General features: G+C 32.3%; 1 protein-coding gene across 16 annotated transcripts in view; it reads left to right on the top strand.

The window, feature by feature from the left end:
* Positions 1 to 25456, top strand: part of EPHA7 (EPH receptor A7) — a 185039-nt gene that overhangs the window by 61009 nt on the left and 98574 nt on the right. For all 16 annotated transcript variants that reach the window (XR_013534867.1, XR_013534866.1, XR_013534868.1 and 13 more), the window contains exons 4-5: positions 1452 to 1607; positions 2833 to 3168. Coding sequence is in view for 12 of the 16 variants with exons in the window: in XM_035296352.3 (XP_035152243.1) it covers positions 1452 to 1607; positions 2833 to 3168 (492 nt within the window). In the remaining 4 variants the exon portion in view is untranslated. The remainder of the gene's footprint in view (positions 1 to 1451; positions 1608 to 2832; positions 3169 to 25456) is intronic.

Here is a 25456-nt window from a genome sequence, read left to right as displayed (position 1 = left end):
CTATATCTATCTATCTATCATCTATCCATCATCTATCAATCATCTATCTGTCATCTATTGATCTATATTCACTACATAACGTACCTTTAAATTGAGTCCCTAATTTATAACTACTTTGTTAAAGCCTCCCAAAGTATTTTGAACTCCCAAATATATTCAAAATTGTGCATTAAAATTTGGCATTTGAACAGAAGTAAGGGGTGACTCAACTGTTTTTTCAGAACTCTGCCATCTCAGTAAGTTACGATTGTTCCTGCCTTCCATGCCCCCCACCCAAGTGAAAATTATAGTTAATTTTCTGCATAATACCCAGATGGATAATATTAAATTAAATTTCAGCCAATAAATTAAATGCTGAATTTTTATTTATGTTAAGTATTCACTAACTTTTCTTCAAAGATATGATTTTCTTTTTGCTAAATGTGAAGGTTATTAAAATTTAAGTAGATATTTAATTCATATGAAGGATAGATTGAATTCATTCAATATATAGTATGATCAATTAATACAAATTATTGAAATAATGAAAAATAACTTACTAAATTTAATTGAAGATAAATATAAATATATGAAATATCCAGTGTTATTAAATGGTATGCTGTTACTGGATTTAATTACATAATCTAAGTGAATAAGAGCAACTTCATTAGGAGGTGGCAGAAATGCTCTCTATCTCTGTTCATTGCTGAGAGCAGTTGCTGTGTTAGTGTGATTGCACCCTAACCCTCCCTCAGCAGAGGAGAAACAGGGCCATAATGTACTTGCTGTTGATGACTTTCCCCTTGTTTCTGGTGGTGCACCCATCTCCTATTCATAGGGTTTCATTATTTTTAGTAACAAAGAAGTTCACTTAGTGGAAACCAGCCAGCCTTGTAACTTAAATTTGTTGAAATTATAACTTGCAATATCCTGAAAATTTGGGGGAATATAGTTCTATCATTTTCTGGTGAAAATTTTTACATCATTATTATTTCTAGTCTTGTAATCAAAGTTACATTAATATTTTTCAACGTGAACCAAATCAACATGTAAAAAGTTAGTTTAAAGCTACATTAGATTAAGAAAACATAACTTGAAATGTTCTAATGCAGACCAACAAACAAGTTAATCATGTTGAAATCAAAGTTAAATTTGAATTATATATCTGAATTAAATATTCTAAGGTTTTGTCTAAATAAATTATGTCTGTATTCAGTTTACTGCTCTAGACTTTGGCCTGATGCCAACTGGAGGTGCAAGTTTGCTGTATTACTTTGTTGGTATTATTTTGTTTTAAAATGAACTGTCATAACATTTGGCTATTGATATACCCTAAAATGAATATTTTATCATAAAGAGCTTCTTTTTCATGCATCAGATTTGATATTTGATTCCTTGCTAAATAATACAAATTTTCTTTGAAGATCTATTTGCTCTCATGTCTCCATTTTTACTTTCTTTTACATACCCAGCCTGTGGCCGTGGGTTCTACAAGTCTTCCTCTCAAGATCTTCAGTGCTCTCGTTGTCCAACTCACAGTTTTTCTGATAAAGAAGGCTCCTCCAGATGTGAATGTGAAGATGGGTATTACAGGGCTCCATCTGACCCACCGTACGTTGCATGCACAAGTGAGTTGTACTATGAAAGTAAAGAAGGACTTTCCAATCCTTTCTACTAATTTTACTGTTATGACATCATTGAAATAGATATTGAATTTGTAGTTCATTCTTAATTATACTTAAATATTGAATGTTGTTAAATGTAAATTTTAAGATATAATTTTTAAATATTTTAAATATTAAGATGTAAAATATTTTTCATAAGCAGGTAAGGTTAGTAATATAAATATATTTTACATCATCTTTAGTGTTATTTCCATGTCTGCTAAATTAAGATGCATTTTAACAATATCTGTCTAAAAGGGATAAAAAATAAAATGAAGAGTTATGGAGTTGGCCGGGCACAGTGGCTCATGCCTATATCCCAGAACTTTGGGAGCCTTAGGTCACCTGAGTGGATCACCTGAGGTCAGGAGTTTGAGACTAGTCTGGCCAACATGGTGAAACCCTGTCTCTACTAAAAATACAAAAATTAGCTGGGTGTGGTGGTGCCTGCCTGTAATCCCAGCTGCTTGGGAGGCTGAGGCACGAGAATCGCTTGAACCTAACTAGGAAGCGGAGGTTGCAGTGAGCTGAGATTGTGCCATTGCACTCCAGCCTGGGCAACAAGAAGGAAACTCCATCGAAGAAAAAAAGTTATTAGGGTCTTGCATGGATAGTAAATGTTATTAAAAAGTAATGCTTTCTGAATTAAAATTACATCACTAAATAGAACAGATCTCACAAAATAGAGCAAATCTCACAACTAGCTTTTTCAATTAATGAATGTTTGAGACCCAAATCTAAAGCCAATCTCAGACATTACTATAAATCATTCTTGAGTACATTAAAATGAATAAATGTATTCCCTGTTTTATGGTTAAAAGGAGAATTATTTTTAAACTATTGAACAGCTGGTTTTTTAGGTGCATTAACCGTACTGTTTTAATTGCTTGGAAGGAAAATAGCTAAAGACTGTGGCAAAAGTACAAAGACAGTTGTTATTCTGTTTTCATTTTGACATATTAAAAGGAAAATAAATAAAGCCTCTTGCCAAGTGAATTCAAGGAGGCTTTTATACAGCTTCTCTAGTAAAGGTAATGAAATGTTTATGTGAAAGAAAGCATTTCAACTCATTTCTCTTTGGTAATTGAGCCACTAACATAATGCCCCATACAGATGCTTTTGTTCTTTCTGTTTGTATGGGTTTTTTTCTACTTTTGCTTATTTATTTATTTATTCTTGGTTTCCCAAGGGCCTCCATCTGCACCACAGAACCTCATTTTCAACATCAACCAAACCACAGTAAGTTTGGAATGGAGTCCTCCTGCAGACAATGGGGGAAGAAATGATGTGACCTACAGAATATTGTGTAAGCGGTGCAGTTGGGAGCAGGGTGAATGTGTTCCCTGTGGGAGTAACATCGGATACATGCCCCAGCAGACTGGATTAGAGGACAACTATGTCACTGTCATGGACCTGCTAGCCCACGCTAATTATACTTTTGAAGTTGAAGCTGTAAATGGAGTTTCTGACTTAAGTCGATCCCAGAGGCTCTTTGCGGCTGTCAGTATCACCACTGGTCAAGCAGGTATGTCTTGTGCTTATCTTCACTGAATGGAATGTGACTGCTTAAGTGAGGTGTCTTGCTTGAATATTTAGTTTCTCTAGATAGAATTTGATATTTCCAGTTTGTTGATTATTTATAGCTTTAACTTTTCTTGTTGCTTGTTAAATTGTTGGTATACTCATTAACATCTTCAGAGATCTGTAAACAAAAGGAGATGAAATTGGCTGGGTCTGGTGGCTTAGGCCTGTAATCCCAGCACTTTGGATGGCTGAGGTGGGCAGATCATGAGGTCAGGAATTCAAGAGCAGCCTGGCCAGCATAGCGAAACCCCATCTCTACTAAAAATACAAAAGTTAGCCAGGCATGGTGGCATGTGTCTGTAATCCCAGCTACTTAGGAGGCTGAGGCAGGAGAATCACTTGAACCCAGGAGGTGGGGTTGCAGTGTGCTGAGATTGCATCACTGCACTCCAGCCTGGGACCACTGCATGCCAGCCTGGGCAACAAGGTGAGACCCCATCCTCAAAAAAAAGATAAAATTGTAAACCCTTAAGACTGCTATGAGATAACTCCATTGAAAGATCTGGATGAGGGTAGTAAAAATATTGGTCAAAATGTAATAAGGATATATTCATACTTTTACCTTTTTCTTTGCTATGCTCGTGATCATAATCTACATTATAATTAAGAATAGTGAAAGACTTGGCTTCATTGTCTCACATAATGTTCCAGTTTTTTACTACATATACTGTGATCTTTGTAGTATATGACAAGTGTGCATTTAAATTTGCATGAGGGAATGTTAAGTTCATCAGTAGATTTGTAATCATATTAATTTCCATTTTTATATTAGAATAAATGGCAGATTTCATGAAGATTTCAGAAGAAATGGCATAACTATTATGATTGTAAACTTCTAGCTTAGCTGAAAAGCAGTTTTCACTTTTTCCTCACTGGCACTTGAGAAGCTCTCCTTAGTTATTCTTTGCTGTAGTTAAGTGTGTTTTGGAAAATACAAATTGGAGACTTTCTAAACCTCCAGAAAAATCTTATTGCTGAAGAAAATCTCAGAAATTAGGGGTTTTCTCAATCTTTTGAAAAAGTCTTATTGCTGAAGATAGATGCTATGTCGTAAATGCAATCAAGTGCTATTTTATCAACAATATTAAAATCGAGCCTTGACTAGAGTATTGTGTTGTGTGAACAGTGTAATAAACTTATAATGGGGTCCTGTTGGTCTTTGGCTGGCTGTCTAAAAGTAATCAGTATTATCCCAAATTCCTCAGCACAGACTGATCTATTCTTCCTTTCCATGCCAATTTTAACAAACTGTTATCTATTTAAATTATATCTACATAATGAAAACTATGTATATGATCTCAGGCTTACCATTTTGAATAGATTAGTGGGTTTTTATTTTAAAGGTTTCATTCTAATGTTTATTTTAAAGGCTCTTTCAATCAGATCTCCTATTTAAGAGTAGATATCTGAAGGTCAAACTTAGAAATGTAAATCTTTAATAATTAGACAAAAAATAATCGATTTAACCAATTACCTCGACTTACCTATTTTGCTTTGGGCTGACCTCTTTTATTAGCACTATTTATACTATTTCCTTTAAAATACTGTTGTGATTAGACAGTTCTTCTTGTGTTGTTTTATATTTAAATTTATCATCATAACTTTGCAGTGAGTAGATCTGAAACATTTTAGGCTTATGATTTTGACATAAGAGCTGCTTTTGTAAGTATTTTGTTCGCTTTGTTTTTTATTACTATTTTCTTTTTTTTGTAAGTATTAATAGAAACTTAGTTATAAGCTAGAATGATGTTTTATTTCTGCTAATATCAAGAAGAAGTGACTTTTTTTTTAAAATATAACCAGGAGATGCTGAAATAGTGTTTGCCAAATTGGCGACTTTGCGGATGTCTTTTCATGTTCCTAAAATATCTATTGTTTAATTTCTCAAGTTAATATATAGGCCAAATATATTATCAATTTTCTGTAAATTTCTTGAATCAAATATCTCACAGATGTTATGTAAAATGACTTTGGATGTTGATTCTCTTCTGGTTAAGAACAAACTAGGTTGGCTAGAGGTATTTTCGTTGCTTTATTTGTGGAGGAGGTTGATTTAAACGTACAAAAATTATATTGTGATTGTTGTACAACCCTGTAAACTTAATCACATATTAAAAAATGAATACATTTTATAGTATTCAAAGTTTACCTCAATAAAAACAATAAATCATTAAAAGAATACATATAATTTCATTAAATAACAAATATAAATAAAGGTTAAAAAACTAGGTTTGTACTTTTATATTAAAATACTAATTAATGATTACCTAATCTTCACTACATCTCAAATGCTAAAACTCATGAATTTACAGTTAGCTTTTTCTAACAGAGGAAATTTGGAATCTGTTAGTAATTATTGTTCTATCACATGAGTATACTCACTTCCCCCTATTACCATGTTTTTGATCTTCCTAAAGAGGGGTGATAGTTCCTAACTATCCAAGGAACCCTATAAAACCCTTGAAATTATCATTATCCTCTAAACAAATAACATCACTTCTGAACTAGTTTATGCTACAATCACTTCAACAATGAATTTAAGCCTATATTTCTGGTTAGTTATCCTCCTCCTCAGCAGTCCACTAATGCCTAGTATAAAAGGGTTTATGAAGAGAATTTCCTGTTTCTGGGAAAGCTTAGAGAGTCAGGATTACACATAATCAGCCAGTGCTTGAAAGGTAGTATGTGCACTTTGTAGTTCCTTTTATGTTTAGAGTTTAGAGCACAAGACCCTATACCAGTGTTTGTGTGAGTAGAAGTGTATTGAACATCTTTTCTCCCTTGCAAAGGGAGGAATCAGGCCATTGGTATTAAAGGTCTTGAGTTCTAGTTTCTACTACTATGAGGTATATACATTTTGCGTGGACCACTAAAGTTCCACATGAAAAAAAAATGGGAATAAAATAATATCTAACTTCTTGTATATTCTTTTAAGTGAGATATTAGAGAAAACTCATAAATTGCCATAAAAATGCTAATGTAGTGAATAGCAAAATGAATGCCAATTAGTCCTCTTTTTATGTACCTCTTTGGGATCCTGTCTTGGCAAAATACACCAATTTCTTTATCTGCAGCAGCATGAGGGAAAATAATGGAAGTACAGAATTGGCAGTTAGATTTATAACTTTGGAAAAGGGAGAAATTAATTTTGTTTGGCCTGTAAAAAATATGACTGTTACCTAGTTATCAATTATCTTGTGATTGAGGTTCTTATGTAAACTAATGATTTTATCTTTAACATAGACTTGTATTGAAAAGTATGATATTTTAATGTTCATATTTATATAATTTTTATATTTACTTATTATGAACATACCATACACAAGATGACTGAAGCATACATTTTTGTTCTTGTTGTTTTGTTAGTAATTATATTGACCTATTAAGACTGAAGTCACAGAGATGAATTTATGTACAAGGGAGATTTTTTTTTTAGATGAGGAAATAGGGAGAAAATGTGTATTTAATTTATGATATTATAATCCTTATTCTTCCTTATATTTAAATGCTTTCTTTTAAAAATTTCTTCTTTTAACCTTTTATGTTAAGTTTAGTAGTACATGTGCAGGTTTGTTACATAGGTAAACTTGTGTCATGGGACTTTGTTGAATAGATTATTTCATCACGCAGGTATTAAGCCTTAGTAATTTTTTCTAATCTTATCCCTCCTGTCACCCTCCACCCCCAATAGACCCCAGTGTATGTTGTTCCCTCTGTGTGTCCATGTGTTCTCATCATTTAGCTCCTACTTATAAGTGAGAACATGTGGTATTTGGTTTTCTGTTCCTGTGTTAGTTTGCTAAGAATAATGGCCTTCTGCTCCATTCATGTCATTCCAAAGGATATGATCTTGTTCTTTTTTATGGCTGCATAGTATTCTATTCTTAAGCACTATCTAAAGGCTGCTTTTTAATATTAGTTTGGCCAACTATACTAAGCATGTAGTACATGTCAATCACTATGGGGGATGCTGAGGATAGGAAGGCAAATAATAGTTCTTTTCTTAAATATCTAATAATAGAACACCTTACTATAATGTGACACATGTTGTAGAACAACATTGGGAAAAAAATACAAAAGCACTGAAGAAAGAATGATTTATTCAGAGAACAAATGAAAATAAATAAGAAAGAAAATAAAAAAACAGAGAACAAATGAAAGCCCTTACTGAAAAGATGCCAGTCAATCTAGAGTTTCAGAATGGATGTGACTTTGCCAGATATAAAAGTAGGAGTATAAAAGTAAGTCCTATTCCAGGCCCTGAAGAATGCTAGCCCTCTTCTCTAATCACATGATAATTGCCACTACCTTCTGTCCTGAGAGTAAGTATGGTAGCATAGAAATAGTATGCAGAAGTATGAAAGTTAATAAAAACAGATCACTCAAAAAATGCTGTTTCTTTCTTTAATACTTCATTCACTCTGGGATTATTTAAGCAATTATAATATGTGGTCTCTCCTCAAAGGGACATAGAGGACTTAGCAATTATCTTTCAAATCAGGAACTGTGTCATGTTTATCTGTGTCACCACCATCAGATACAGTCCTCTCTGCATACTAGCTGTAAAAAAAATGTTTTGGAATTAAGGCCAGTGGGAAATCTAGAAAAATTAAATCATTATACTAGAGTGAAAGCATTTAGGCATTAATAGAAAGGACATATTATTTGATATTAGATGACATAATTACATTTTTATAGACAAGTTACTTTACCTCTTTATACTAGAATTTTCTTGAGTGGTACACTATTTGACTCCACATATTGTAAAAATTGAGCTAATATCTTAATTCCAGGTACATTTATCAAAATAAAAAGATATGCTACAGTACTGAAACAATTATAGTAGTAAGAGCAATAACTGAAAAATTACTATTTATTGAACAATTACTATGTTTCTGGTACTTTTTGAAATGTAAAAAGTGCATGAAAAGAGATGAGCCACCTAACTTCTTTTGGCCTCATATAGTCCCCAAAGGCAACTGAGAGATTTGGGACAGAAGACCTCTCAGAGCTCCTCATATATTCATAACTAAATATACAAAGTATTTGGTACAAACTATATCACTGTGCTACACTATTCACAGCACACGCTTAGTATCTGAGTAATAGTATACATGTATTAAAGTTTTAATGCGAATAACTTTTATAATGCTCTGGAAAGCACTGGGAAGGAGTTAGGATGAAAACTGAAACCTCTTGAAAGAGGTTAGGGATAGTTTCTCAAGTTGGGCTCCTCGGGAAGCAAATACTTAGATGGAGATTAGTATGCACGAGTTTTATTAGGAAGAATTTTTGAGATCAATACCATCAGACAGAAGAGAAGGAAGCAGAACTGAGCAGAGCAGAGCTGAGCTGCGATGCGGTCTCTTTGGAATCCTCAGCCAACTCCATGGGAAGCTCTCTACCTGTAATGATCCCTCAGGTTGTCCCTAGATGACAGTTTTATACATCTGTGTTGTCCAGACATTTGTTGCAGTTTTCCCTAGGAAGGAACAGGTGTTATTTTTCAGAAAGGAAATTCTAAATGAGGCAGGGAACTGAGGTCTGTTTTCTGGCAAGTATCTCGGCAGCTGGGCAAATAATTTCTTCATTCGTTTTCTAAGAGGAATGTGGTCAGCCCATCACACCATCTAGTGTAGGTAGTTAAATCATGCAAAAGAATAAGAGGAACAGCATTCAGGATGTGTTTATAGAATAATGGTATGAACTAGATGAATAAAGATTTGTGGGAAATTTTATTTTTAGCAAAAGAGACTTTTCTAGATAGACAGTGGGAGAAACCTGAGTGTTTTTGAATAGGTAAGTAACATGATTGACCCTGGTTTAATTTTTATGTATCTTCCACATTTGATGTATTACATATAGTACTTTGCTAAAAAAAAATTCTCCTGCTTAGTCTTAATTACTGTGAAAAAATGTACAAAGAATACATTTTCTGAAAATATGAGAAAGCTTCAGGGAATCTGCCGTTATGGTATGGAGACATCTTTTTGTTTATTCAATACTTTAAGTTTTTAATAATTTAAAAAAGCATTAAAGTATTTAACATTTAAGTTCTGGGGTACATGTGCAGAACATACAGGTTTGTTACATTTTAATTATCTTCAAACATCTCTTGAAGTCTCTCAAAAAGAACTTTTTTCCCCATCATCAGTTTTGTTGTGTATGGATGAATGATCTATATGACAATCACACAGATTATATTAAAATTTAAACTAAATCTGTGGAGTTGTTAAGGCAATAACTGATATCATTTTAAAAGTAAAATGTTGAGGGTTCGATTGTGTGACTTTACAAAGTTCACACAGTAAATTATATAGTGATGACCCAAATGATTGCAATCAAGTACACTTCTTACCTCAAAATTATTGTGTTTATGCAATCTTATCATAGAGTGCTATCCTTAAATATGTAGCTCCATAATCCATTACATGAGTATTTGCAGACTGGCTTAATGGTCAGTGATAAGAGCTGCTAAGTGAAAAGGAGACCTTTCCTGAGAATATTAACAAATGTAATCTTTGTGGGATAGCATTGCTCAATGTAGCATTTATCTTCTCATTATTATTTTATTACACTTCTTCAGGAAACTTTAAAAACAGCCCTGCATATTTTAAATTGACTAATTTTCCTCTGTTTTTCAATACCCAGATCTAATTTTTCAGCTAAAATAAAGATTTGCTTTAGTATTCACTTTACTTTGATTTGTAATGTTATATAATGTACCAGATGAAATATAACCTGAGTCATCTTACATAGCATTATATATAAGCAAAATTATCCCCAAAAAGACAAAACCAACAGTCATTTTCTTTGTCAAATATAGCTTCATTCACATGAATTAATGTGACTTGACTGTGACTGTTTTCTCATAAATTAACTGAGATCGTCTCTTTTCAATGATTTTGTGGACACACGTCAAGTTATATGTCTTTTAACAAATAACACTTAAGTTGGTATATTTTCATACTTGGAAATTTATAAGATTGATTTATATTTTAAAGCAACATGATGTTAAGAAAACATATTTTCTTATTTGAGAACATTTACTGATGATATAAAATAATATTAAACACAACATTGTCCACAGGGTGAAACAGAAATATAATTGTTTCATCACCAGGTTAACACAGATATAAATGCAAAAAACAGGAACCATTTTGTAGAGAGTGTCACTGTTATTAAAACATACATTCATATGCACATCTGCGCCATCTGCAGCAGAAAATCAGTGGAATGAGTTTCCTTTAAGAGTAAATTGTTCAAAATATGTGTTTCTGTAATATCTCGATGTTTTATAAACCTGAGGCATTTAAAAGTGCAAGATTTAGTAATTCTAATTCATGCTACATGGCATGACATTTTAGTAATTCATATCATTTGCTTAAACAAGGTGTAATTTTAGAGTGATAGAAATTTAATTATTTAATATTTATTTTTGTGACACCATAAATATGAAAACATATATATAGATACACTTACACTTTTATTTAGTGGCTGTAGGTAATTAAAATATACAAAAGGATGATGTTTTACATAGTATTTTAATAACATTTTAATTAGGTAATAGACTACCATGTTGACATTAATACTAATAACCAGAACTTATATAGTGCTTACTGTAATATATGTTGATTCTTTTACACATAAAGGCTCATATGCTTGCACAGTATCTTCACATTCCAAACTTGTAAGGGAAGTTTGAGAGAAAATTACATGTTTCTGTGATATGGCCTTATAGTAAGTGTATCATATTTGTAACATTCTTCAGGTATTAGTTGTGAACAGTTTATCTTTCCTATTAGGCTTCATGTTATAAGAAAATGGTGGTACCTTTGATCATATTCTCTAACCCCATTAACATATTGGGCCAGGGTAGATGGTTAGTAAATATTTGTTGATTTAGTACATAAATTCTTTGTATACTCCAATAGGAATAGTGAATTTCTTAGGCTAAGTGGTTATAGAAGACATTAGTTTAATTCAAATGATATAATATTACTTAAATTATGCAATGAGTATATAAGCTAATAATTTCAAGGATAGACATTCTGTAATTTTGTCCTAAAACTGTAAATATATTTAAAATCTTAAACTGTTTGCAGCCATAATGGAGTACTTAGGCAGAAATATTAAACAAAAGCATAAATAACCCTTAACTTTGAAAACTTTTGTAATGCTTCATATTTTGAAAGCTTGCTGAACATATAATTAATTTATGTCTTTATATAACATTGAATATGTAGAAGCACAGAGATCCAGATTGGAGATAATTTCATTAGTACCTGGGAACATATTAGCTTTTCATACATTATTTTAATATTTTTTATAGTTTGGTATATTTAAGTTTTAATATTTTTGTATTTTTTGGCTTTGTGACAGTTTTAAGTCTACAGCATGGCTGTGCTGTAACTCTTCTCAATGAGATCATACATAAGGTAATGCCTCTAAACAACCTTTGTTCTCATCCGCACACCTTAATCTTGCCACCTCAGCTCCCTGATCTCCAGTCCAATCTTTCTGAGTTGCCGAATCTGTCCTTTTCTAATATTGTTAATATTTGTAATGAAATATTTAGGCTTTTGTTAAGGTTATGATGACAAATTGATCTGCATACTGTTTAATGGACACGCTTTTTGTAGACACTTGATAAAATCCTAGTATTGGGTGTTTTAAGTTGCTTCTCATATTTCCAATTTAAGAATTCTTAAATTCTTTGATCTTTGAATTGCTACTTTGTAAATAACGATGTTTACATACCTGGGAAGTAAGAGTTCATTTTTGGCAATAACCCTGGTATTCTCCTGCTGTGATGGAATTGTGTCCTCCCAAAATTCATATGCTGAAGCCCTAACCCCCAATGTGACTGTATTCTTTTTTTTTTAAAATTTTTATTGCATTTTAGGTTTTGGGGTACATGAGCAGAACATGCAAGACAGTTGCGTAGGTACACACATGGCAGTGTGTTCTGCTTCCTTTCTCCCCTTCACCCACATTTGGCATTTCTCCCCAGGCTATCCCTCCCCACCTCCCCCTCCCACTGACCCTCCTTTTTTCCCCCCAATAGACCCCAGTGTTTAGTACTGTATTCTTTACTCTCCTCCACATACACTGAGAAAGGCCTGTGAGCACATAGCAAGAAGATGACCATCCACAAGCCAGAAAGAGAGGCTTCAGCAGAAACTAAAATCTGCTGGACATTGACTTGGGACTTCTAGTCCTCAGAACTGTGAGAAAACAGATTTCTGTTTAAGCCCATCAGTCTATGGTATTTTCTTATAGCAACCAATGCAGACAAAGACTAATACTCATCCTTGATAATTTGATTCCATCCTATTATTTTAAAGAAAAGTCTTTGTTTTCCATATGCATGAGGACAGCTAAGACATGTAAACTTTTATTTATGGGCCAGGAAATGAGAGTTGTAGAAATTTTTTGCATTTCTATGATTTTTTCACCTCAAAAAAGTACTAAACTTGTTTAGTGCAGTATCTGTAAGTATCAAAATGACCAATAGTAATGTTTTATTTTCAATGTTGTTTTTTATGTTTTAACAGAGCCAGTTAATCATCTAATAAATTGTAGAAGGTGACAGAACATTGATGTTACAATATCCAATATAAAATTTGTTATAAATTTTGTTCATACATTTTGGAGCTTGGGCAAATTTGTCAAATTCTTGACAATTTTAAACCAGCAAATTCTGCATGATTAAGAAATGAGTACCATTTCAGGATTTTCTTAGGAAAAAGTGTTTATAGCTCTATGTTTTGGAAATGTAAATTTGTGATTTGCTAAATATAAGCATCCTCTTCAAAAAATATGACTTCCCATTAGGATCATTATCCTGGAATAGTCCATAATGATGGAATTATATAAAGTAATTCTTATTACATATATTGCCCTTAACAGAAGATCCTTTATTTTGCAACTGCAAGTTTATGGGGTAGACATTCATCTACTAGAGTAATATTTACAAATAAATCACCACTTTACCTTTAGGGTAAAGAAGTTTATTCAAGTGAGATATACATACTCTATTTTAAGTAAAATGTCACCTATCAGATGACCTGTTCTTTACTTTTAGGGGAATAATTTAAAAAGTAGGTTAACAGGAGAGACTTAAATAAAATATGCAAGTTTTTTCAGGGCATAACCTTAGGTAAATATATATTGAATTCAGTCTCCTTTTCAGGAGGTACTAAACAATTATAAATTATAAAAAATAATGAGTATGTTGTGTTTTAGTAATACTGTGCCAGGAATACAAGCTAACACATTTGTAATAGTTTCCAATATTCATTGACTAAAGAAGTGTTTTTGGGTCATCCTTCCTTGATAGAAACCAGTTAGCTGATTTGCTTGGTTCCATTGTAAAAACAGGTTTTGATCCATGAGTCATGAATTCATCTTTATGTAGCCAGCTATCATGCCCATTTCTCTAAGTGTTACTGAAGCAGTAGCTTTGTGGAGACAGATACAGTTTCAGAAAAATTTCATTTAAGAACAAGAAATCAATAAGCTGCATTTCAGAAAATGAAAATCCAATGGATAGTAATTTCATACATTATTCATGTAAAGACAAAGGCACATAATATGAATTGGTAATAATGATGACGACAGTAGTAAAAATGCGGGTTCGTAAGTTTAAAGTATATTTGGGTTTCCTCCCAGTCCCAATTCCTATGCACTGCTACTGTCAATCACATACACCATTTTCAGCCCTGAATCAGCTAAAGGTCATAGCCTTGAAAGCTATGAAATGTAGGCGAAAGGAGATTGTCTTTAAATTTGGACAAGAATTTAGTTGTTGTTCTGTTTTCAGTACATGTGTTCAGAGGGAATAAATGTTGATTATTTTATCCGTTGCTTCCTTGGTGATGAATTGAAGCAAATTTGATCCAGACAAGCAATCTGGTGGAATGATGCAGAGCCATCCAAAAAAAAAAAAAAATCTGCACTAATCCACCAATGCAGTAAATTAGAGCTACAAGGAAAAGACATTGATCCACAAGAATCATTAACAGTTTTAACCAACTGATCCAAGTAACAGGGTAAAGGAGAGAACACTATCAAGATCTTGCTTTTCAGATCTGTCAGTTACAACTGCAAAATCAAGATTGTTGCTTGCTTGAATTGTAACTGTTTTTACGACATTGGTTCCCTTTGTACTAGTGTAAGCAATAAATAAAGATCAATTAAGAGGTAAAAACCCTGGGAAAAAAAATTGCCCAAATTTCCTGCACTTAATTTACAAATAGGTCAATCACAAAGGGAGAGATAATTGCTTCAACCCAACAAAATTAATCAAGGACAAGGCAGAGCAGATGATGTATGTTCTGTGACAAAGTACATGGCAGAGAGGTACATACAGACGTGTAGCTGCTTGCACTGTTTAAGACCCAATGACTACAGAGGAAGATTTGTGAAAAACAATTAGCATAGCTGTAGAGCATGCAGTTCTTAATTATCCATAGCATGTTGACATCAGATAATTGGTGTCTTAATTTTTAATATTTTGTCATTAACTTCAGCATATAGAAAGATGCAGAACACTGAGCATAGCATTCATAATGGAAATTGTATATGATAATAAAAACAAAACCAGTTAAGCCATATCACTATTGCATTATTCAAATATTGCTAATACTCATAAACTCAACACCCTTAACTCCAGTTATATCAGACTATACCACTGTGAGCTGAAATACAGACAGTAATAATGTTCTTTAACTTCATACATTTTATGAGTACATATGTATTCCTAAGAGAATGGGCATTAGAATCATGGTAGGGCTTAAATGTTATAGATTTAGGAATTATATGCCTATAGATGGTGAGTTAATGAGTGCCCTTTCCTGAGAAGAGGAGTGAAGATATAATTTAAAAGTTTGACAAAAAAGTTTTGAGAAAACCCCTAGTTAAGAATTGAAAGAATTTCAGAAGCACATGACAAAAACCAATGATGGGTGGCCTGGCCAGTTGAATAAGACGACCGTCACAGTTACCAAAGGAAGGGAAATTTTCTCATTAAGCTAATCATAGAATCAAGTGTCACAGGAGATTGATGGAATGAAGACATAAGAAAATCCATTGGATTTGAAAATTTGGAGCCCTGAGAAACAGTTTTTGCTAGATAACTTGAGAAAGAAAATATCATAATGATATTTACCATGGTCAAAAGCAAAGCCTGACACTATGGCATACATAATATTCAGCTCAATGATGGCTGAATTGAATTGTAATAGATTACTTTTTATGCTGATTTCATACAACATTTATCAGACTGGTAAAGGCTTTAAGACAGAGAGTGAGTCTGAATTTTGTTTGGAAAAAATTACTGCCTTTGTTCTTTACTAATACATTATCATAACCTTGTTTTCTCCTTGTTTTGACATCTCATTCTATTTTCTCACATCCCTGACATCACCAAGTTCCCAAATAGAGCCTCACATAAATTTCAGTGTTGATAACCTGATAAACTCAGAAATAAAGATCATAAAAGGAAAGATGTTAATTCTACAAAGATAAACTGAGTTTATAACCATCTCTCTTATAATATAGTATCATTAACATTAAAAGCTGTAAAATTCAATGACTGTTTATACACCTCTCATAGAGAGACTATTATGATAGATAAATGATAGATAGATAGATAGATACATATATATCTCTTCTTCATTCTCCAGTAAATTATATGTCTCAAATCATGTACTTGCCAATAAAAAAAAATTATAACCACCTAAAAATTTGGAAATTTTATTTTTGCTATGTTCAATATTTGTTAATACTGATAAATCTTTTATTTTAGTCATATTTCCTTTATCTTTGAAAATTATATGAACAAAGAACAGAAAGCTGTAATATTATTTCAACAAACATTGGATATTCATGTAATTTTAAGTGTCTTCTGCTACACCTGCTACATTAAACACTGGTGTTATATTTGAAAATACACTAGCTGACCTCCTCTAGATTGCTGTCTGCCTACTTTGATGTTTCATTATTTTCTTCAATCCAAGGATGAAATGGATGAATGGATCTTAATTATAGTGTCCTGGTGACTCTTTTTTCAGACCATTTTTCTGGACAAGCATCAGCTAATCTGACAAATGAACAGTTTACTTTATAGTTTGGCTGGGATTAAGTTACTAACTGGAACCTGAAGGGAATGTAAAGAGCAATGTCTTCTGATAATATGCACTGGGTGTTTGCTATGGCTGTTTTCAATTTTAATTCATAACCTTTAGGAATGAAGAACTATAAACAGATAATTCTCTGACATATTTTTATATACTTAAATTTATAGCACTTCAAACACAAACCGTGTGTATCCAATTTACATATCTAAAATCTACATCATGTGTTTGAATTTTTTATTTCTGGACTTTTCAGTGTGTAGAAAGAGCTACTGTGTAAAATTTTTATTTAAAACAATTTTAGAAATATTTCTTTCTTAGAATCAGGTTAAAACATTTGCAATTATTCTTTTAATTGCATGTAATTATACAAATTTGATTATGTTTTAATTTGAAGTATTTTTATGTGATCCTACGATAGATTGTTGAAGGAATTTGAGTTCAAATTTTGCATTTTTTTTCAAATTCAAATTAAAAAGTATACATTTTTGGAAAGGTCAAACAACTATTTGAAGGTCTGTAATTACTGTAATAAATCAGTATTATTGAAAAATTTCCAAAGAACAAAAATTGTTCAACTTTTATGCTTAGGTTATTATTATTTCTTCTAATAGTAATTGATTTTTTGTGAATTCCATATGTCATATGCTGGATGACATGGTTTTTTTGTTCAGCATAAAGTTTGTTCTTGCAGACAATATGCATTTTCTTTATATATATATATCAGTAAAGAAAAGACATGTTCATTAGTTAGAGAAGGCAAATGAATAACATGTAAAGCTATATTTTCTAATACCTTTAATTTAATTGGATATTTTGTTTCATCTTTCTGCTCTTAGTTGCATAATAATCAGATATAAGATAACTCAATATAGAAATTAGAGTTAGTATCCTTCTGGGCAACTGAAATTACCCTGCCATCCTTATAAAACTGTTTTATTATTGTTCATACAGTGTAAATAAATGTATTGGCAATAAAGAATTAGCAGTACATTCAGGAAGACTTTATTTAATAATGACAATGTAAAATACTTCTTGTGCCATTCGATTTATCTAATTTATAACTGTATTTGATTACTCCCGCATGCCTTTATCTGGAAGAATTGCACTCTAGGGAAGAGTAAACTTATTAATTCATCACTTGTCTTCTTTTATGGTTGCAATTCCCATTATAGTATGAGCATAGGGTGATACTCTCTTCTCAAAGCTGCCAGCCAACTGGTTCCAGTCTAGCTGACCTTTTGTTTGTAACTATGGTCCTAATGGTTTTTCTATTGGCTTATGTTTCTAATAGATTACATTACAATCTACCTTTTTATCTTATGGTATCATGATGAGGAGAGGACAGCAAGACTGAATTCCACACCTGCAATTACAGAGTTTTAAAAAGAGGAAAGACTTGCTTCAAGTTAACCTGTAGGCTTTTAAAAAATGCCTTTTGATTTATCTGTCACCCGATCCATCAGCAATGAATAATTTTCATGGAAGGTGCACTTTAATTACATTCCCATTTGACTTGCATTATCAAGCCTTATCTAGGTAATTAATCTCACCAAGTATCCAATTTCGGTCTTTATTGCTGGCAGGCAGACCTTCAGAATTATGTGTGCTTGAATGGATCTTGGGTCTTTTTCGCCAGGCAGACCCTGAAAGAGATCTGAGGCCTTCCAAATCTTGAAAGTATGCCTATGAATTTTTTCTCTTAGATACTGTGAATGCATTATATTTGGCATCACAAATATAGTTCCATAATGAAATAAACCTATAGATTTTTGTAATCATGAAAATGACATTAAAATTGAGTCACCTTTCACTTCCGGATGTAACCAATCTGCATGTCATTTTGTATATAGAGGACCTGTGCTGAATTATTAACTGTAACTAACATCTGTATCAGTTTGTTGGTGTAAATTTGCGACAGCTACCACCTAAACATCAGCACGTTGGTTTAGTTCAGAATTTTAGGTTTATATGAATTCAGGTGAATTAGAGTTAAAGATGGCTAGATAAAATTAGAAATATTTACAATTAGCCTTGTATTTTAACTTCAATTATATACTGTCTTTTCTACAACTTCGTTTCTTCTGAATTATCAGATATTTCACTTTTTATATTTCCCTCTTTTGATTTTCATAATTTTTATTCCTTAATATCTCACACTGATTAATGTCAAAGGTCAGTGATCTTAACAACTTAGTTTACACACACACACACACACACACACACACACATGCTCTTTCTCTCTCTCTCTCAAAATAATTTTGAAATATAAAATGTACCTTTCTGTTGTAGTCTGTTTTATAATCTTGTGCAAAAATGCATAAATGTTTTATGATTTTTAGATTTAGAAATTATGATTACTGTATGTGCAGTATTTTACTTCTCTGAGAATATTTTAAGAAATCCTGTTGGTTCTCAGAAAATCAAATAGAGTAGATGGATTGGCTGTCTGTTGGAAAGTGATCTAAATATCTGACATTATTTTAAGCTATAGATTGTCTGATATGTAGTCAATCTATAGCTTTGAAGGGAAGGCAGTCCAGTCTTCAATAGACTAAATAGGTTATAATGTTTACACAGCAAGAATTTTGGAAAATTTGGACTGGTGGTACTAGGAGAAAGAACAAGTACTTTTTCAGCTTCCACTGTCACTCTCATACAGGTGAGACCATGGATCTCTGCCCCTTGCTCTGAGTTCAACAAACTACTGCCTGTATCTCTATAAGACCATAGATTGTGATTGCATTTGTAAGTGTTCCACTATCAAACTTGACACAGCTAACTTTGTTTTTTTTCCTCTAAAGGTATAACTTGACCTTTTATTTCTTACAAAAATAATTGAACACATTTTAATGTAACATAATATGGATTCCTAAGACATTTAACATTTCTTTGTACAAATCACATGGAACTTTTCTATCTAAGTTATTAGTTTCCCTTGTCATTTAGAAATAAATATTGAATTTTTAAAAACTGGTTTAGTGGCAATTATATATAGGAACATTTTACTACAGATTGAATATCCCTTATTCATAATGCTTGAGACCAGAAGTGTTTCAGATTTTGAATTTTTTTTTTTGTTTTTGGAATATTTGTATTATATTTACTGGTCTAGCATTTCCAGTCTAAAAGTACAAAGTCCAAAATGATCCAATGAGCATTTCCTTTGAGGATCATATTAGTGCTCAAAATTTTTAAATTTTGCTTCATTTTGTATTTTAAATTTTTAGATTGGGTACTCTCAACCTGTACCCATAGTATTTCTAGAATGAAGATGTGCTAATTTAATAATATTTTAATTAGATATATTCATGATAATTGTATACACACCACATACTAGGTAAAATCAGAATTTAAATTGGCCAGGAAGATTCGTTGCTGAATGATCTAATACTGTGAATTCTGTAGTAAAGTTTATGTGCACACATACACACACATATACACACACATATATATATACACATACACATGCAGATATGTATATATCATGTGGTATAAATACATATGAATTAATATTATACATTTTTAAAGAAACTTCTTTGTTTATATAGTATTGACGTGTACTTCCCCTAATAATCAGGCATACATAGCTAAACAAAGGGTTTATGGCTTACTAACATCTGTCCCTATGTTTAGTTCCTTTTGGAATCTTTGAATCACAAGAATTTATATTTCTCAGTGATTGTTATTGTTCCCTGTAACAGCATTTTAAATTGAAATATGGCAAATGTAATTAATTATTGTATATAAAGGAAAGGATTATTTGTACGTTCCATCATAAATAAATAGTGTCTAGTTTAGTGTTTAGGGATTACTTGTTAACCAGAAACATTCCCCAAAGTTATTTTACTTTTCTTTTATATATTCTTTAGAGATATGTTTTTTTCAATGTATTGACATGCCAAAAATATGTATTGCCTAGACTGTTTACATAGTGAGTAAATATACCGAGCCCAGTGGATTTGTTTTCTATATCACAATAAAATCAGTTTCTATGTAATAATGAATCTAGAGAAAGATAGACATAAAAGATATATCAGAGAAATTGGACACTGGATTTAGAATCAAAATGTTTGAATACCAGGTTGAACAAGTTGTTTTTTGACCTTGGGCAAATAATGCAATCTCTCTATCTTATTAGTTAATATCAGTATTCCATGAAGCAATACATGAAAAAGTGTTTTATAAAATAAAAACCTCATGCAGTTGTGAATCAGTGGTGTTGATGTAGTAGAATTGTGTTATATGCTATATATTTAATTGTGACAAATTAGTTTTGGAAAAATTAGCAAAATAATGCAGATTATTATACAAGATTAATGTTGTCTTCACTCTCACAATACGTAGCCCTCTCAATAACCAGGACTACAAAAGAATAATAAATCATTGACTATTCTCTAAACAAGTAATGTTGACATTTTAAAAAACCAATTGTTGGGCAAAATTTCAGAAATTAATGAGTGGTATTAGATGTAATCAGTTGCTAAAAATAAACTTTGAATTCTGAAGACACTGTCAATAAATTAAAAACTTATTTTTATTGCCAGTTTTTGTATTATGTTTTTTAAAAAATGATGCTAAGTGTTTATGAAATATTTTATTCCTGTGCACTTTGAGAAATCATTGTTTGATAAAATGTTGGTACAGTATTACATGTATATGTATATGTATATGTATATATGTATAAAATTTAATATTCATTTAATTTAACAAAATTTGATTATCTCTCTAGGCATAGATACAGATATAGCTATAAAGAGGGATGTATAATATAGAGATATCTCTCTATACATAGATATGGCTATGATGAGAGATGTATAATATAGAAATATGTAATGTATTATAATATATAATATATAAGATTTTCTTCTCTGTCAGACTACAGGATCTCTTCCATCATTGCACTCAATTTATATTGTGTTGTGAGGGTAAGAGTATAACTTTGGAAGAGAATTATTTTATAGGAGTAACACTGAAAAGATTCTAAAGATCAACACTCTGTAGCTGTTTAAGTTTTTAAGATATATTCTGTATTTCACCTCCATTAAACACATAAGAGAATAAAAGATAACCTATTTTTGTTGTTGATTACTATTAAATATTTAGGTATAATTGATAGTTTTAAGGAAATTTTAAATATCTCTGAACATCGTTTTTTGAAATTTAAGCCCATTTATAGCCAGACTGGGCAAAAAAGAAGATTTATTGGAATGCTGATTTTGAGAGAAAGTTGAATTTTAATGTTGCAGAGGTGGCATAAAAATCACAAGCAGAATATCCCCTTGTGTAACTTTGTAGGAGCTTCCAAGGTACTGGAAAGTTTTTCTCTTACTTAATATATTCGATTGCGTTTAAGTTATTGAATACACACACTAACATATACCCCCTGCTTAGACTATTTCAAACTATTAAATTAAAAAGTGAGAGTTAGGAAGCTGAAGAATGTAAAACACAAGAAAAGAGGGAGAAAAGAGAAGCCTATGATTTCCACATGCACTCTGAATTTGGATGGAGTTGCAAATGAATGACAACAGTCCTAGACCTTCCATAACCCCCAAAAATCATTTTATTCTTTTACATTTCTACTCCCAGGGGCTGCTGGTGGGGATTTGGGTCAACATGATGATATTCTTAGGCTTTCTGTTCAAGACTTTTATACTGTTTGATGAGTTATCTCCGTTTTTTTCTGTCCCTCCCAGCCCTCCTTTTTCCCTCTCCCTCCCTCCCTTTCTTTCCCTTTTCCCCTCTTTTTCTTACCTCCCTCCATCCTCACTCCATTTCTTCCTTCCTGTTTGTTTTGGTGATAAGGAACTAGGTGCAGAGGAAAAAACATGCTACAATATGAAATCATTATTCCAATGCCACAAGAGTCATATAAACGGTGAACAAACAGCAAGTTGTTCCCTCATAATTCATTTCTCTTGCCTCCAGGATTCCGCCGCTTTTTCCATCCTGTGACATTTACTTCCCTTTCTGAGGTCTAGCTAACTTGATAGCTTCAGGTTTGTGATCAGTGGTGAGAACAACAGGCTTGTCTGTGATACTCTACTGTTTGATATAGAAAAATATTGGAATGTTTTCTTTTTCTGCCACCTCTCTATGAGAGAAATCTCTCAATTATCTACTGAATACATTTCAACAAATCTGAATAAGTTTCTTTTAAAGTAGTTATTTGAGGCTCTTTGAAAACAGATTTTCTTTCCTTTGACATTTGTACATTCTTGTAAACAAAATGCAGCAAAGTACCCAAACTGATCTTATGTTTTTACAAGCAGCTTTTTTCCAAGGGTGGAATTAGTTAAAAAAAAAAAAAATCCACAGAAAATTAGATCTAATTTCTAATCTATATTCCAAAGAATAAAATTAGTCTTTTGTTACAGCCTTGTTTATTCAGTGTGTAAATACAATCACTTACTAAAATAAATTGTGATTCTCACCTTTTTGGAAATGCTGTGCAGTCACTGGAACCTTGCTTTTGATCACTGGTAATCTTTGACATTATTGAGCAACCTTTTCCTTGCGGATCTTTCTTAAGTGTTCTTGGTCAGGCTCCCATGGGAGATAAGTAGAACTTTGACTTTTTGATTTGAAAGCAGCAACAATACACTCTTCTGTCGTTTAAGGACTATTCTGTGTATATTCTGTGTAGATTCTAACTATACTAACTGTGCATTCAACCAAATACAGTAAAACAAAACCAGCAGCCACTTTTAATTACTCATTGATACTTCATTTTTATGTCTTTTTCCTAACTACTATGAACTGCCACTCCTATACACGGCAAACAAAAGGAACAGGCTGGCTGATATAAGCTTCTTTGTTTTTCCTTTTTTTGTTTAAAAAATAATATTTGTAAACTATCCAATTTATATTACTGTACTCATCCTTCAAATTTATGGTAAAATTGTTAAGTTGGAAGAAGGATGCCATTCAAATCAAGAGGTTACTTTTGGTTTCTTGAGCAGTGGCTGCTATTGGAATTGGTATTGGGGATAACTATTCACTTCTGTTTTTAAAAGTGTAAAAGGCTTTGAACAGTTGTGCATTTGACTGCACAATATACTTTCAAAGTGAGATACACATGAATTCCAAGCAATTTGTAACATATGAAATATGAATAGAATCTGAAACTTTCATGTATAACTTGCATTTGCCTGGTTTTATGATGCTAAACTCATTGAAGAGGTTATAAGAAATATTTCAATGGTCAGCCTTAAAATTCAGTGCATTGATGTGCATAAAGTTATGGGATGATTGTGTATGATTTTTCTTTCTTGTATTAAAAGGCTTTTATAGTAGTAGTACTAGTATAGTAGTAGGCTTGAAAGTTTTATTACTCAATATACTATATGAACTATTTCTTTTTTCATAATTTATTTATTTTACTTTAGGTGCATACTATATCTGATATTTCTCCCCATGTTATCAATTCCCACCTTCCCCTCCCTCCCCAACCCCCATTCTCTCCCCTACCCCCCAACTGTCCCCTGGGTGTGATGCTCCTCTCCATGAGTTCACGTGATCTTGTTGTTCAGTACCCACCGAGAACATATGGTGCTTGGCTTTCTGTTCTTGGGTCAGTTTGCTGAGAATGATGGTTTCCAGATTCATCCAAGTCCCTACAAAGGACACAAACTCATCGTTTTTTATGGCTGCGTAGTATTGTACCACATTTTCTTTGTCCAGTCTATCATTGACGGGCATTTGGGTTGTTTCCAATACTTGGCTATTGTACACAGTGCTGCAATGAACATACGTGTGCATGTGTCTTTATAGTAGAACGATTTATAGTTCTTTGGGTATATACCCAACAGTGGGATTCCTGGGTCAAATGGAATTTCTATTTCTAGATCCTTGAGAAATCACCACACTGTCTTCCACAATGGTTGAACTAATTTACATTCCCACCAACTGTGTAAGAGTGTTCCTATTTCTCCACATCCTCTCCAGCATCTGTTGTGTCTCGATTTTTTAACTATCACCATTCTAACTGGCTTGAGATGATATCTCAGTGTGGTTTTGATTTGCATTTCCCTAATGACCAGTGATAACAATAATGTAAAGGACCTCTTCAAGGAGAACTACAAACCACTGCTCAATGAAATAAGAGAGGACACAAACAGATGGAGAAATATTCCATGCTCATGGTTAGGAAGAATCAATATTGTGAAAATGGCCATACTGCCCAAAGTAATCTATAGATTCAATGCTATCCCCATCAAGGTACCAATGACCTTCTTCACAGAACTGGAAAAAAGCACTTTAAACTTCATATTTTTTTCTTTTAAAATAATACTTTAAATTTGGTTTTAAAGACACACCAATTATGATGAAACATTATCCAATATGTATTGTGTAAAAAGGATAATACTTATGCATCTCTTTTAGGTTATAGCAAGAAAGATGCATTATATGCCTCTCATATATTGGATACATGTTCAGATCTCTATCCAGCCATTTCTGGAGAATACCAAGAGATGAATAGGGAATTTCAGTATGTGTGATTTGAATGTTAATACTCTCTATTGCTAAATAGAAACATTTCCATCTCTCCATCTAAGTTTTCACAAAATAAAGAGAAAATAATGTAATTTATGGTTATCCATATGTCAGTATGGATAACCATACTCAATCCTTATTAATTCAGTAAGAAGTTAATAAGGATTCAAAGCATATAGTTTCCATGTCTTTATTTTAATTGCTATAGATAGATAGGCATGGGATACAAAATTAAAAAAACAAAAACTGTGGATGATTGTTGAAATATCATCAAATTACTCGCTAACTTATGGGTCTAACAGGTTTTTTCCTTTTTGCTTTTTTTTCCCTCCTATTCTACATCTTTGCTGGTGGTCTCCCTTATAAAACACAGGTGTTTTTTAAAAATATAATTATTTCACTTTTTTTAAAAGTAATTCCTTATGTCCTTAATGACACCCAGAACTTTAACAAATCCTGTGGAATTATGATATAAATACCAATGAAATTGTAAAATTTGAAATATAATTATTGCCCCAGGTTTGGTCAGGGTAAAAAGCTTACATTACAACCCTACACAGATAATGTATTACATATGTTGATGATTATGCT

Source organism: Callithrix jacchus, chromosome 4, assembly GCF_049354715.1.
Source record: "Callithrix jacchus isolate 240 chromosome 4, calJac240_pri, whole genome shotgun sequence".
Taxonomy (NCBI): Eukaryota; Metazoa; Chordata; class Mammalia; order Primates; family Cebidae; genus Callithrix; species Callithrix jacchus.
This window is presented reverse-complemented; position numbering and strand designations above follow the sequence as displayed.